The 14,391-nt window shown below is 31.1% G+C and overlaps 1 protein-coding gene across 1 annotated transcript in view; it reads left to right on the top strand.

Annotated features, from left to right (window-relative positions):
* The window catches only part of LOC145319538 (agrin-like), a 55,596-nt gene extending 41,466 nt beyond the window's left edge, over positions 1-14,130 (top strand). Inside the window, exons 14-19 of the mRNA XM_080161723.1 lie at positions 359-422; positions 568-643; positions 6,894-7,158; positions 7,532-7,727; positions 9,297-9,451; positions 12,540-14,130. Of these exons, the coding sequence (XP_080017849.1) occupies positions 359-422; positions 568-643; positions 6,894-7,158; positions 7,532-7,727; positions 9,297-9,451; positions 12,540-12,670 (887 nt within the window). The 3' untranslated portion in view covers positions 12,671-14,130. The remainder of the gene's footprint in view (positions 1-358; positions 423-567; positions 644-6,893; positions 7,159-7,531; positions 7,728-9,296; positions 9,452-12,539) is intronic.
* The last annotated feature ends 261 nt before the right edge of the window (positions 14,131-14,391 follow it).

Here is a 14,391-nt window from a genome sequence, read left to right as displayed (position 1 = left end):
CGCTATTTATTAATAAATACAGGAACTAACAGTAAATACAAATAATTTCCTTTCTTATTTTATTTCAAAAGATTTTAAGAGAAAAGATAATTTTTTTTTATAATATTTTGCTTAATTAAAAAAACGTGTTTTTAGCCCATGTTGAGAGCTTTGTTAAGTGATGTAATAGCCCTGGTGGGCTTTTCCGAACCTTATTTAACTTAATTCTTAATAGGAGAGTGTAGCTCTACTCCAGGTGGTTATACTTGTTCTTGTCCTCCTGGAGTTAATATTTATATTTATATAGGAGAGTGTAGCTCTACTCCAGGTGGTTATACTTGTTCTTGTCCTCCTGGAGTTAATATTTATATTTATATAGGAGAGTGTAGCTCTACTCCAGGTGGTTATACTTGTTCTTGTCCTCCTGGAGTTACGGGTCATAGGTAATTATTCAGTTTTTATTCAATTAAAACTTTTTAAAAATTTGATATAAATATTTTATTTAAAAAAAACATTTCTTGTAACATAAATAAATAGGGCAAGTTTGAAATCGTTAGGACAATTTTAACATAATTAAAAATATCTTAGATGTGAAATATCACGAACACCATGTGACCCTAATCCGTGCCAAGGTGGTGGACACTGCAAAGCTAGAAATGGACAGGTAATTTTCTTTAGGTTTATGTACATCAATTTATGGGCCATTTTCTTATCCCTTTAGATCCCTGAATTTAAAGAGTTTGTCAACTTATACAAGAATTATAGAATCCCACTCAATGTCAAATTGTGGATTTTCAAAGTATTCCTATAAAATATTTAATTGTTAATTATAGCAAATTTTTATACTTTATTTTATAAATATCAGCGTATCTACCCTTTTTTTCAACCATAACTTAGTTATCAAATATGATAATTAATTAAAATTATATGATTTTATTTTTATTTTCTTTCAACTGTTATTATTTATTTATTGATTTGCTGTTTTATAGGGTAATCGATTATGAGATGTTTAACATACAATTATTATTATTTATCGTGGTGTACTATCCCTTCCGTAAATAACACATTAAACAGTTAGGGAGTTGAATCCATTTTTATAGAAGCAGAAATATAATCTATGATTATGGTTTGGACCCTCTAAAACTGTAATCTACCCTTCCCCTTTCCCCTCTCTTAATGAAGATATCTTCAACGCCGATACGATTTTTGAAATATAAGATTCCACTTTTGTCTCTCTTGTTGAAGATATCTTCACCAAGAGAGGCAAAAGTGGAATCTTAAATTTCAAAAATCGTATCAGCGTTGAAGATATCTTCACCAAGAGAGGGGAAAGTGGAATCTTAAATTTCAAAAATCGTATCAGCGTTGAAGATATCTTCACCAAGAGAAGGGAAAGTAGAATCTTACATTTCAAAAATCGTATCGACATTGAAGATATCTTCACCAAGAGAGGGGAAAGTGGAAAGGTAGATTACAGTTTTAGAGGGTCCAAACCATAATCATAGATTATATTTCTGCTTCTATAAAAATGGATTCAACTCCCTAACTGTTAAAAAAAGCATTAGAATTTCAAATTATGATCACAGCACAAACTGCATTTCCCTATTCGTCTATATTGAAAATGTTTGAATTGTCCTGTATTTTTAAAACTTAGCAAAATTATACAATTAAGAATGAGTAGTAATGTAGTTTTCTTAATACTATTACTTTAAAATAGAGATATCTAGGACGATAAGGCACTATGTAAATAAAACAAGACGTAAACGTTAGTATGTCTAATAGTCTATATAAATTTCCTGATTTTAAATAAAATCTTATTCTGTTTCTTGAATATTAAAGTGCAGTCGCTCTAATTATGTCAATATTTAGACATAATTCGTTTTGAGTCTGTTTTGTTAAGATAATCTGTTTGAGCACAAATTTCGGAATGAATTACATACTATTTTGCATGCCCATTAAATTTCTACAAAATTTACATGACATATTATTATTTGTGGTCACCCACACATACACTTAGATACACACACACAAACACACACATACACATAAACCCTTATAATGTGTAAATTCACACAGACAAGCACATACATACAAATATAAACGCACTCAAATTATATTAGGGCAACATCGCTTCCACATAGTGCCTTGTTCTTCTTTCTTTATATTATCAAAAGTAATAATCCTTATAATAAAGTAACAGTATGTTTGTGTGTTTGTCTGTGTGTTTGTGTGTCTGTATGTTTGTATGTTTGTACCGAAGGATCTCGCTAACCGCTGAACCGATCGGGTTCTCCTTAACAGGGTAGCTTCTCATAGGTCCCGGGAAGGTGGGACACCACCAACCCCCCCAAAAAATGAAAAATCCCCTCCAAAAAAATTTTATTTTTTGATTTTTCTTAACTAAAATTAAAAATGAGGGGGGGGGCAACCCCCCCCCCCCAAAAAAAAAATCTAAAATAAGAAATTGAATTATTAAACTCGACTCTCTCCTCCTCAAGTGCCCATAGAGGCCTCTAGGGGCGTAGCCGCTAGTTAATAGATATAGAAGATCTAGATGGTCAATTATTTCCTGACAGCTTTTTTCTTAAGAACTTCAACTGCCATTTTGTACCAAAATGTGTACACTTTCTAACCAATAATATGTGTATAGGAGCACTTATTATCTCTTATTCTTTAACACTGTCTCATGTTTGTGCTGTTATAATATTTACATATCGTAATATCATTATAAGAACAGCATTCAATGCCAGTTATAGTATCTTAAACTAATATTTATATTTTCGACGTGAATATCAGTTCAATTATGTCGAAACTTGAAATTCATTATCCTGATTAATTAAGTAACAAAAGTGACTCTACGAAATAATGGAGATACGGAAAGTGTCATATGTGACGTCATAAAAATACGCATAAAAAGGAATGATGAGAGAAGTAGTAGGAAAGAAAACCCTAAATATGGAGGGATGAAGATGAAGCTACTAGAGAATAAATGAAGTAAAATATTTGGGGTGATTGGTGCTGTTTGGAGTGATTTCCATCCACCCAACTAAATCTTACTAGATGAGTAAGACAAACATAAAAATTTTGATTGCACTAGAAGTATATAAATATTTGCCTATTTCCCAACTCTTGAACTCAAATAACCTTTCTGGATACTTATAAATAAATTATCAATAATGAAATTTTTTGTAGCTTCAGTAATTTGGACACATACGACGTACGTATGTCAATACACTGTTCAAAAACCTTTCCAGTCTGGCTTAGAAACCGAAAAATATATGGTGGATTAGAACTGGTTTTTAGCCATACTGAAAAATCATGGATAGCATCGAATTACAGACAAATTTCTACGAATATTAAAATAAAAATCATGAAATGATTTAATTTTGTTAGCCCGAGCCTTCGGCCTCTCGGGGCTAATATAACTGGTTTTAATCTTATTAATTTTCATATTATTATCCGCGGAAAGCTGTCTATAATACGATGCGATATATGAATATTCCTTTTATAAAATTTGTTATTGACCGTCGGACACTGTTAGGAAAAGATTCTAGTTTTAGAGTAGCTGGGGTAAATTAAATTAATTCTTAATAAATAAAATTTCAATAAAATCTAATGAATTCGTGTTTTGTAATTACTTTCATGGTTATTCATTTAATTATTATTAATTAATTAAAAAAGAAAAAAATATTTATTTTATTTCAATAGAATCTTAATATTCTTTGAGAGTTTTATTCCAATATTAAATGCCATTTTAAATAAACAAGGATGACAACATCCATAAAAGCAAAGCTCTGAAATCAGACGGTAGGACAAACGTACATACATTGACACTTATAGATACTTAATAAGTCCAACAATAATGTAAATAAATGCGTTGCAACATTGCTTTAATACATGAAGGATAATGTTTAAGGACGTACTGAAATATTTAAGGACTTAATTATAGCAATGCTTTGCTTACAATATGATACCTTAATCTCTCATTTCTCTAAAAAATCTGATTGTTAGGTTAATGAGAGGTCTCTAGGGGCGTAGCCGCTGAACGTTATATATAACAGTGAAAGGATATTTTATAAATTTTTTAATTATTCTCATGTTTAACACAATTTATTTATGTCTTTAATGATTCACTTACTAACTAATGGTTGGAATTCAACAACAAACCAATAAATATAGAGCAGCGTTGCTACATGAATTACATGATGTATGTTTGTAAGTCATATAGTCTGATGGACGTAAGTAATTGGTAATAATTTAGCATACAAAGATTTGCATGTAACCAATATTATAGTTTTCGTCTCTGAGGTACTACAAATTAAATAATTATCATCAAGAACGATTGAGTCGAAAATGTTTTAATCCTTTTAATAGTAAAGTAACAGGATGTCTGTCTGTTTTTCTGTGTGTTTGTATGTTTGTACCGAAGGATCTCGCTAACCGCCGAACCAATCAGCCAGTTTGATAGTCAATTATAGCTTCAACTTTCAAAATTTCATTAAAATTTTTCATAAAATTTGGGGACTTTCATTAAACTCGATTGGTTGGTTCAAACTTACAGTGTCTAATTTTTTTCTACAAATTTACAGAAGGGGCATTATTGTTTATTATAATTGAGATATATATGAATTAATTCATCCAATGTCTTATCCCTTAAAATCCCTGAATTTCTCCTGAAATTATAATACATTAATATGATATTTTGAATCACCCCCCCCCTTCCCTAAGAAACCATATGTGCCCCGACTAAGGGGTGGGTGGATATCCCTAGAAGAATATAAACCAAGGAAGGAAGAACACCCTGACTTAATAATTATTCGATGCGCGGCTGCTCTATAATTAGTGTATTTCCTCTGTATACTTGTTTTAAGGTAGATTTAGAAAATTTATAATGTTCAATAATGTTAAAAACCAAACGTTTATTTTTCCACTGAACTTTAATAATTTTTGACGTGATAACGTTATTTTATCAATTTATTTTGTTTTCTTGTTATTGCTGCGCTGCTTGAGGATATAAATTTCCTAGTTAATATATGTATACAAAGACCATGGGAGACTGCCAGTTAAAGGGTAAGTTATAAGCAGGGATAAAGGCATGAATAACAAATGTTTATTCATTTTTTAAAATTAGCGAAGCTGCTATATAAGTGTCCGTGTTTGTCTGTACATCTGTAACAACATATTTTCTTTCTATGTTGCACTCTTTCCTTCTCTCTTTATTTATTTCTTTATTTCTATCTCTTTCTTTATATATATTTATCTTTGTCCTCTCTTTCTTTCTTTCTCTATCTCTTTTTTACACACACACCCTCTCTTTATCTTTTCTCTGTCTTTTTTAAATTCTTTCTCTAACTTTTTATTATTTCTCTTTTTCCTTTCTTTCCTTTTTTCTTTCATCCACTCTGACTTATTTTACTTTCTCTCTCTCTCTCTCTCTCTCTCTCTCTCTCTCTCTTTCTCACACACACTCTTTCCTTTTTTACTTTATTTCTCTCTTTTACTTTTTTTCTCATTCTCTTTCTTCTTGTCTTTGTAAACGTTTCCGTAGCTTAAAGTTTTTAAATATTTTTTTTCTCAACTACTTAATCCTATATCCATGCGGGGGATGGGGGGTATAGATAACTCTTGGTTAGGAAATGCCTTAAATTATCCATGCTTTTCATAATGGTTATGCTTAAGATTACCCCCCCCCCACACATGTTTTGAGTTTTCTTCATATATACACTGAAAATTGTTACTTAAAAGTATAAAATTAGTTTAAAATACGTGTAAAATTATATTGTATAAGCTGGTTTTACCCCCCCAGTTAAAAAAATATCAATACAAATACTATTAAAGTTTCAACAAATAAAAATTTAAACTTATTTTAGGCAGGCCCTAAAATCTAATATATACTAATAATTTCCACTCTTTTATAATCGATACATTTCACACATATTGCCTTTTATTTTTCAACTTTCCACAAAGATACCTTGAATTACTATATTGATTTGAATTATGGAAAATTTTTATGCTATTATGAAATATTTTACCCTAACTTCAAAATGGTCAAAAAATTGATATTTTATATTTATTCGTATAATAAAACAAATTAATAAGAAAATAGTAAAAAAAAAAACTTGCGAAAAGCCCATATAATTTTGAAAAATAACTAGCAGCTTACTGGCATGGAAGCTTGTTAACTTCTAAAGTATAATAAACAGCTTAACTTTGCGGTCCTTTTCTTGTTAACTTCTAATGTCTGATGCAGTTTTTTTCTTTCCGGTTACGTTAATCAGAATGGCCGATTTTGATCTTTGCGGATTATCTAACAAACGGCCGGAATTTGTTGGCTGATACCTGCTTTTCCTAAATCCGCAAAAAAGGTGACTGACACCGGCTGCGCACGACAAACCATTCGTTTATCAACAAAATTATTCTTAACCCCATTCATTCATTCATAAACTCTTATCTAATAATAAGAATAATTAACCCTTATCTAATCTTCACGTTAGAATTCTTCTAAATTTAATTATTATGACTCCCTTTAAATTACTAATGATAAGGAATAAACACATAAGGAAGGATATATATATATATACACTTTTTCTATAGCCATTTCCTTTACTTTAATTTAGAAATTTACCATTCATTGTTACAGGGTATCAAGACTCAAGAGATTACTAATTTAAATTTTGAAGAAAATGACAATGACATCTTTTTTTTAAATTTTAGTGTTGAAAAATATATAGAATACAAATAGATTTCATTCTATGAAATTTTTTAATGATAATTTAAGTACAACTTTTTTTATCTCTTAAATTCCATATTTTTAGTAGCTAAGCAACCCTACAAGTGTTTGTATTTGTTTGTCTTTCTGTCTTTTTGTCAAAACTAATAATTACAATAATATTTAGATAATAATTTTTTTTCAGGTGCAATGTTCGTGTCCGCCTGACCGCCAGGGCCTGCTGTGCGAGACTCCCGTTGACCTGGCACTCACCAGCTTCCTCCAGCAGGCACCTGGATACCAGGCAGATCAGGGTGACAACAAGGATAAGCATACTCATGATGATGCAGAAATTGATGGAGAAATTATTACGTTTGCTGGCCAAGAATTATTTGAGTATAATACAACTGGAAGCGATGCTACTGAAAGGATGGATATTGCTGTCAGATTTCAGACTTCAAAACCTTCAGGTATTAACGCTACATAACTTCTTATCTATTTGAAGAACAGCAAAATACCCCCACCCCCTTTCAACCAAACTACACTTGATTTTATTTTTAGAAAGTGTACTTTATTTGCCAGGTTTTGTTTAGACTTATTCAGTGCCTAAAATTTTTTTGAAAATGAGTGAGGTCAGTTTTTTTATATGTTAGATCAGGTTAGGTTTGGTTATATTGGGTACTGCAGGGCTTAGGAAAACTTCCTCACCCTAATTTCAATTTATAAAATAAGGAGGGGGGGAGGGGGGTTGAACAGTGCTGATTGGCACTTGAGTGAAAACACCAAAATCTACAATTAGTCTACCAAACGTTACAAAGACCTAAATAAAAAAAAATGTTTTAGGGACCATCATCTACTCCGGGACTGTGGAGGATAGCCTGGAGGTGGCCGTAGTGGCTGGTCATCTTGTCTTCAGGGCCCACCAGCTCAACACAGCTGTTGGCATGCTCCGTGGCGTGGCTGTGTCACGTGACCGTATTGATGATGGCCAGTGGCACGAGGCTTTTATACGTCGCAGTGGACGGAAACTGTATTGCAGGTATTTTCACTATAACAAGGAGGATTAGATCCATTAAAGAGAAGTTTAACAAATAAGACATTTTATGTATAAGAATAATAGGATGTTTGTATGTATGTCAGCTAAGATCTTGTAAAAAACTGAATGGTTTAGGCTATATTATCACTTCCGCTTGGAGAAATCTCTTTTTTTAACCATAAATGAATTTGCGAACCTCCACTTGAAAAACCTCTATAGAATTGAAGACAAAAAGAAATATGTCCAAACTGTTAAATTAATACTTTTAATCTAAGATAAAATCAATATTTAAAACAAACCTCTACCAAAAATGTATCATTGAAATTAAAATTTCGATTTTATGAATATTATATTTATATTTTATAATCTGATAGATTTGTGAGTTAAATCAAGTTGAAATATAAATTGCAGATTAAAACCATAATATTTGTAATATGAGTAATTTATTATTATGTAAAAAAATAATTATACTTTAAAATTTGACTTAAATTACAAGTAAAGTAATCTAATACTGTTTCGCAGATTAAAACTTTCCTTTCTAAAGATTTTCTCATAAAATATTATATGCGCACTGGCGCAGCTACCTTTTAAGTTGTGTACACAAGAAAGGCTAGTACGTCTTTCTGTCATTGGCTTCTTTCTTTCACAATCTTATCCTATCTCAATTCCTCGAATTATCTTTCATTTCCCTATATTTCTTTCTCTGTCTGTCTCTCTTCTTTTCTTTTCTCTCTCCTTTTTCTTATTCTCTCTCACTATCTTTTTTGTTTTTCTCCTTTTGTATTTCTCATTCTATATCTCTATTTTTGTTTTCTTCCTCCCTCAAAATTCTCTCTTTCTCTTTCTGTCTCTGTCTGTCTCTGTCTGTCTCTGTCTGTCTCTGTCAGTCTCTGTCTGTCTCTGTCTGTCTCTGTCTGTCTCTGTCTGTCTCTGTCTGTCTCTGTCTGTCTCTGTCTGTCTCTGTCTGTCTCTGTCTGTCTCTGTCTGTCTCTGTCTGTCTCTGTCTGTCTCTGTCTGTCTCTGTCTGTCTCTGTCTGTCTCTGTCTGTCTCTGTCTGTCTCTGTCTGTCCCTGTCTGTCTCTGTCTGTCTCTGTCTGTCTCTGTCTGTCTCTGTCTGTCTCTGTCTGTCTCTGTCTGTCTCTGTCTGTCTCTGTCTGTCTCTGTCTGTCTCTGTCTGTCTCTGTCTGTCTCTGTCTGTCTCTGTCTGTCTCTGTCTGTCTCTGTCTGTCTCTGTCTGTCTCTGTCTGTCTCTGTCTGTCTCTGTCTGTCTCTGTCTGTCTCTGTCTGTCTCTGTCTGTCTCTGTCTGTCTCTGTCTGTCTCTGTCTGTCTCTGTCTGTCTCTGTCTGTCTCTGTCTGTCTCTGTCTGTCTCTGTCTGTCTCTGTCTGTCTCTGTCTGTCTCTGTCTGTCTCTGTCTGTCTCTGTCTGTCTGTCTGTCTATCTCTCTTTCTCGGTTTCTTTCCTATTTCTCTGCTTTCTCTCTCCTAATTCTTTCTCATTTCTTTCTCTTACATTACCTTTTTTCTTAGGATACAAACTTTAGCTTTTTATATTAATTTCTAATAAATTTTAGATTGGATTCTAAAGAAGTATTTACTGGAGAAATGACGGAGAACAATATAAACATTGGAGCAGACAACACACACAAAGATACCACTGATCATAAAGATGAGCTGAATAAAGCTGGCGTGAGTCATAAGAATTCTATGGAACTGTCTGTTTGGATAGGTAAGAACAAATTAATTTATTCAGCCTAGAATTTATGACTGACGGAGTTGTTCTGGCAATACCACGGGGAAATTTGTACGCAAAAAGCAAAGCAGAAATTAAATTTTTTTTTATGCTTAATTTAGCATTTGACAAAGTAATCATGTTTGAATTTTTCTAAAATTTGCGTCAGCACTTGGGCCATCATTCACTAGACCTTAATTTAGAAATAAAATAGCCTAAACCCACCATGGAGCCTATCTGTAGCTTCCTTAAAACAATCAGTTCCGTAATTAGTGAAATCTTGTAAAACCTTAATATTATATAAAAGGATTTGTTCGTATAGTTGTGACAATTTGATAATCTTTATATTTCGATAATTTTGAAAACAGGTCCTTTTGTAGACTCGATTGAACATTCTTGACGGATACAAAACATTTAAATTCAAATTCATACAATTATAAAAATGGTAATGTACATCAGAGTTTAAGGGATAAGTAAGTCAGATTTTATTTTTAAATTTCAGAAAGCAATGTTATGTTATGACACACGGAAAATTTTCTGAAATTTCCTGTTTAGGTTAAAATTTTTATTTTTTTTTGTCTTTTATTTAAGATTTCGCTACATAATAAATATATTTGGTTTAGGTTTTTAGGCAAAATTAGATTTCAAGATTTTAAAATAAAGTCTTAGGAAGGGTCTAGTCTATACTTTTGCCCCCTCCCTCGAAATAAATACTGAGCCCCTAGATTCTAGTCACATAGTCACATTCAGTGAGAATAACTGTTATAGATTTAATTTTAAAATTTATTTTCTATTAATAATCTACTTTAAGAAATCTTATGTTCTTTTTTCCTTTAACCGTCATTGCCACGCCACTTATTAACATAATTACCCTTGTTGGGCTAATGGTTTGTTTAAGAAAAAATAAAACCCACTGATTCTAACTTTTTTTGGAATTTAAACACGTGTTAAGCTAAATTTGATGGTTTCCAGGAATTTTAGAGTCATTATCACCTTAAATGTAAGGGATGGTGCATACGAATAAAAAAAATTCTCTACCAAAATTCTTACAGTTAGAAAGAATTAATTATTTCTGTAATGTTTTTACTGTTTGGCCAGGGATTTAAAGGCAATGGCCGATAAATTGACGAATATTCCCAATGATAAAACTCCATAATACCTCTTCTGTAAATTGTAATTAGTGGTTGAAACGTTTGGACACCTAACTTAATAAACTAACCCATCAAACCTTGAAAGTCCACAAAGTTGAGAAGCCAACGAATAAGAAAATGTTATTATATAACGTTAGAAACTAGAGTAATAAACAACCCAGTGTACCCTCCCTCCCTGCTGCTTGGCACTTTGTAAAAGTTGTCAGGGCTGGCATACCAACGAAAGCCCGGTAAAACAACCGAAAAATTTGCATTTCTCTAATCCTGTATCACAATATCCCTGAAACTTACAAAAATGATCACATCTGGTAATAGTTAAAATAACAAATTCTTTTAAAATATCATTTTCACTAATAATTTTATTTCAACAGCAAAGCTACTCCAAAAGTATGTGTGTAAGTCTGTTTGAAAAGTTTTTTCCCCTGTAGATTTATATAACTCCTTAAAGTTGTTCTAAAAGGACTTTATTAGGTCAATCTGATATTGGAAATAGATTCGCTTTAAAATGTGGCAAGAACCAAGATTTTATAACACAACGCTTTTCTTGGGCATATATTTCTTTATTTTGAATGTGGATCACTTTATATCCGCTTCATTTTTAGAAAATTGAGATAAATTAAAATTTTATATGATATACTCAGTAGGGTAAATTTTACTAATATTAAAGCGAGCTCTCTATGCTCGGACTAATAACAACTAAAGATAATTTTGAAATAAGAAATGGGGGTATTATTGGTGTTAAACTCATTATTTTTAGGATTCTACCAGGTTTTTTTTTGGTATATTCCATTTTAAAACTTGACACTTTGATTTGTATTTGGAAATGAATAATCATCAGCAGGTAGAAAACAGGGCTCGGCATCCGTAGCTGCAAAAAAAATGAAAAAAATGTTGGCCAGCGGCGGCACTGATACCCCCACCGTTATTTTGAAATGAATTGAAATAAGGGGATTGGGATAGTTTATTTATTACTTTATGTCAAGTCAAATTAGGTTCAATTGGGTTTTGGGTGGCCCTGCAGGGTTGAGGCACCATAGGAATAGGCCCGTAGGGTTAGAATCCTCTGCAAGGGTTAGGCATAGGAAATCACACACCCCCCTTATTTACAAAATAAGGGGAGGTTTTTTTTTCTAGATAATGGTTCGGAAATTTGAAAATTTTTCGGCTAATATTGAACGAACTTCTTTCTCCAAATTACTCAGAATTAGGGCAGACTGATGGTTATGAGTGTTCCCGAATTTACTGCAGATATGGCTGCCGAGCCCTAAATAAAACACTGCATACCATTTAATTTTAAATTTGTAATTCAGAAAAAGTGAATTGTAGAATTAAGGCGCGCCACATATTTGATTTATTTCATATTAGAAAGTAATTCAAATTCTAATTCTGAAGAAAACTCCTCCCACCTCTTTTTATTGATAACAAAGTTGGACGAATAAAATTTTTTCAAATGTTTAAAGACAATTTTATAACAGAATTGAAATCCTTATTTTCAAAAATATTTTAAACATACGTAAGAATTTTAATGTATTTCAAAAACAATGAAAAATCTATTTTTAAGAGAAGAGTTTTTTAAAAATTGGACTTTATAAGTTTATAGCCATTCAATGTAAAACTTTTTGTCACAAAAAATACTTTAGTTATAGAAATGGTTATATAATACATGAACATTGTGAAATTTTTGTCGTCAATTTAGGTTGCTAATATAGTTCTTATATACTGGTTAAAACGCTCCTCCGGGGTCAGAGTAGATGGTGTAAAGTCATAATGGGTACGGGGGCTGGGGAATGTCGTTAGCCAACTTTGAGAAACATTTTATCATGGTACGCGAGAATCTCTCACAATATTCTTGTATTCGAATCCATTTATATAGAGTAATTGGAAATTTACTTAGAAAAAAAGAAGTTTATTTTCTAAATATAATTATTTTTCAGGTGGAAGAGCCCCACATCCTGGCCTGAATGAAAACAATTTCACCGGCAATATCAAACAACTTAAGATAAACCAAAATAGTGTGAATTTCTCAAAATTAGCCAACAAAAAATCTTCCGACAGCTATTCATAAAATTTTTCAAAAAAGTGACTTTTAACATATAAGTGATAAATTATAAAACGTTAATAAACAGTTTTTTTTATAAGAAATAAAAGCGTAAAAAGTAAATTTAAGTTGGTAGAAAAACATTTATGAATCAGCAAAATGTTTAAAAAGCAAAATAAGCATTTTTGTTGATGAGTTCTGTGAATTTTTTTAAAGATACAAATTACCAACCTAACAATTTACCTTACGTAAGAAAAAGGTGCTTTTATAAGCTACTAAAAAAACAGTTATATAATCCGAAATCAGATCCATTATTAAATGGCAAAAAACTCCTTTAGATAAAAAGGACAAGAAAAAAGTAAACTGTGATGATATTGGCTGTGATAAAATTTCATATTTTTATATGAAACTAACTAGTAATTACTATTCATACTACATAAAATGTTTTAAAAAGCAAAGCTTTTCTATAATTAGGGCCAGTCCATCAGTCCATCCGTCCGCACGTCTAATTTAGAAAGCGTAGCAACTCTATAATCGTTACCAGAATGTCCGTACGTCAATTTTTAAAATGTTGTTTTTAACTTTTTTTAACAACAATTTTTTTATGTGATAAAATCATCCGATTGATGTGATTTTTTAGTTACTGAATCCAATTACAATAAGTTACAATATCATGAGCGAAGCATCTCTATAAAGATGTCCTTAAAATGTCAGTATGTCCTTAAACAGAATTATGTATTTAATAAATTTTGCAACAAATTTACGTTTAATTTTGTCAAAACTTATATATTATTATTTTGTATATTCAGTTCTGGCACTCTATAAGAGTTAATGTTCGTCTGTCATACCGTTTCAGAGCTTCGCTTTCATGGATGTTGTCATATTTTTTTTATGTAATTATCTTCCAAAAACTTGACATATTGTATCTATTTTTTATGAAGAATACTCATATTTTAGTTTTGTAAAAATCTTTTTGTAAATATTTTTAAAACCTTTCACCAATTTAATGTGCCAAATAGCAATACAAATGAATTTATTTGGATAAACTTATTTTTGCAATCTTCTATATAATAAAGAGATATTCAATGTCAACCAAATCCTAGATTAAACCTTAAATTTTGCCTACTTCTTTTCTATTTAAAACAAAAATTATAATTGTAAATTGAAAAATTTTCCATTGCAAAGTATTTAGATTCTTAAATTTTGACCAACTTTGTGGCATAGGTATAATCTTTCAAATTTTTGATTCAATTTATTTTAACTTTTTTATCAAAATTTATAAGAATGAAGTCTATTTTAAGGCCTTTGATTAGTAATTGGTTACATTGAAAAAATATCTTAAATGGATAACAAAATAATAACGTTTAAAATATACCTTTTACAATATTATTTATATTTATACAATTTACACAATTAACCCTCTTTCTGTTTATATTTCAATATTAAAATCTATCTAAAGATCTCATACTAATAAACAATAAAATTAATATTTGTTTTTTAATATTTCTTTACCTTTAAGTATAATGTGCAATTATATATGTGGATCAGGAGCTAACTTTTAAAAATAGTTTTTTCTTTTTATATTTTATCATAACTTTCATTAACTTAAACCCCCAAGATCGAGCTGATGAAAGTGCCTCAAGTTTAACAAAACAAGGATGACAACATCCATAAAAGCGAAGCTTTTTAATCAGAAGAAAGAACAAACGTAAAATAACTCTTGTATCGTTTCAGAACTTTAATTTGTA

This window comes from Acartia tonsa, chromosome 5 (assembly GCF_053477335.1).
Source record: "Acartia tonsa isolate MP-2025a chromosome 5, ASM5347733v1, whole genome shotgun sequence".
NCBI classification, from domain to species: domain Eukaryota; kingdom Metazoa; phylum Arthropoda; class Copepoda; order Calanoida; family Acartiidae; genus Acartia; species Acartia tonsa.
Note: the sequence above shows the minus strand (reverse complement) of the source record. Positions and strands in the feature narration are given on the sequence as shown.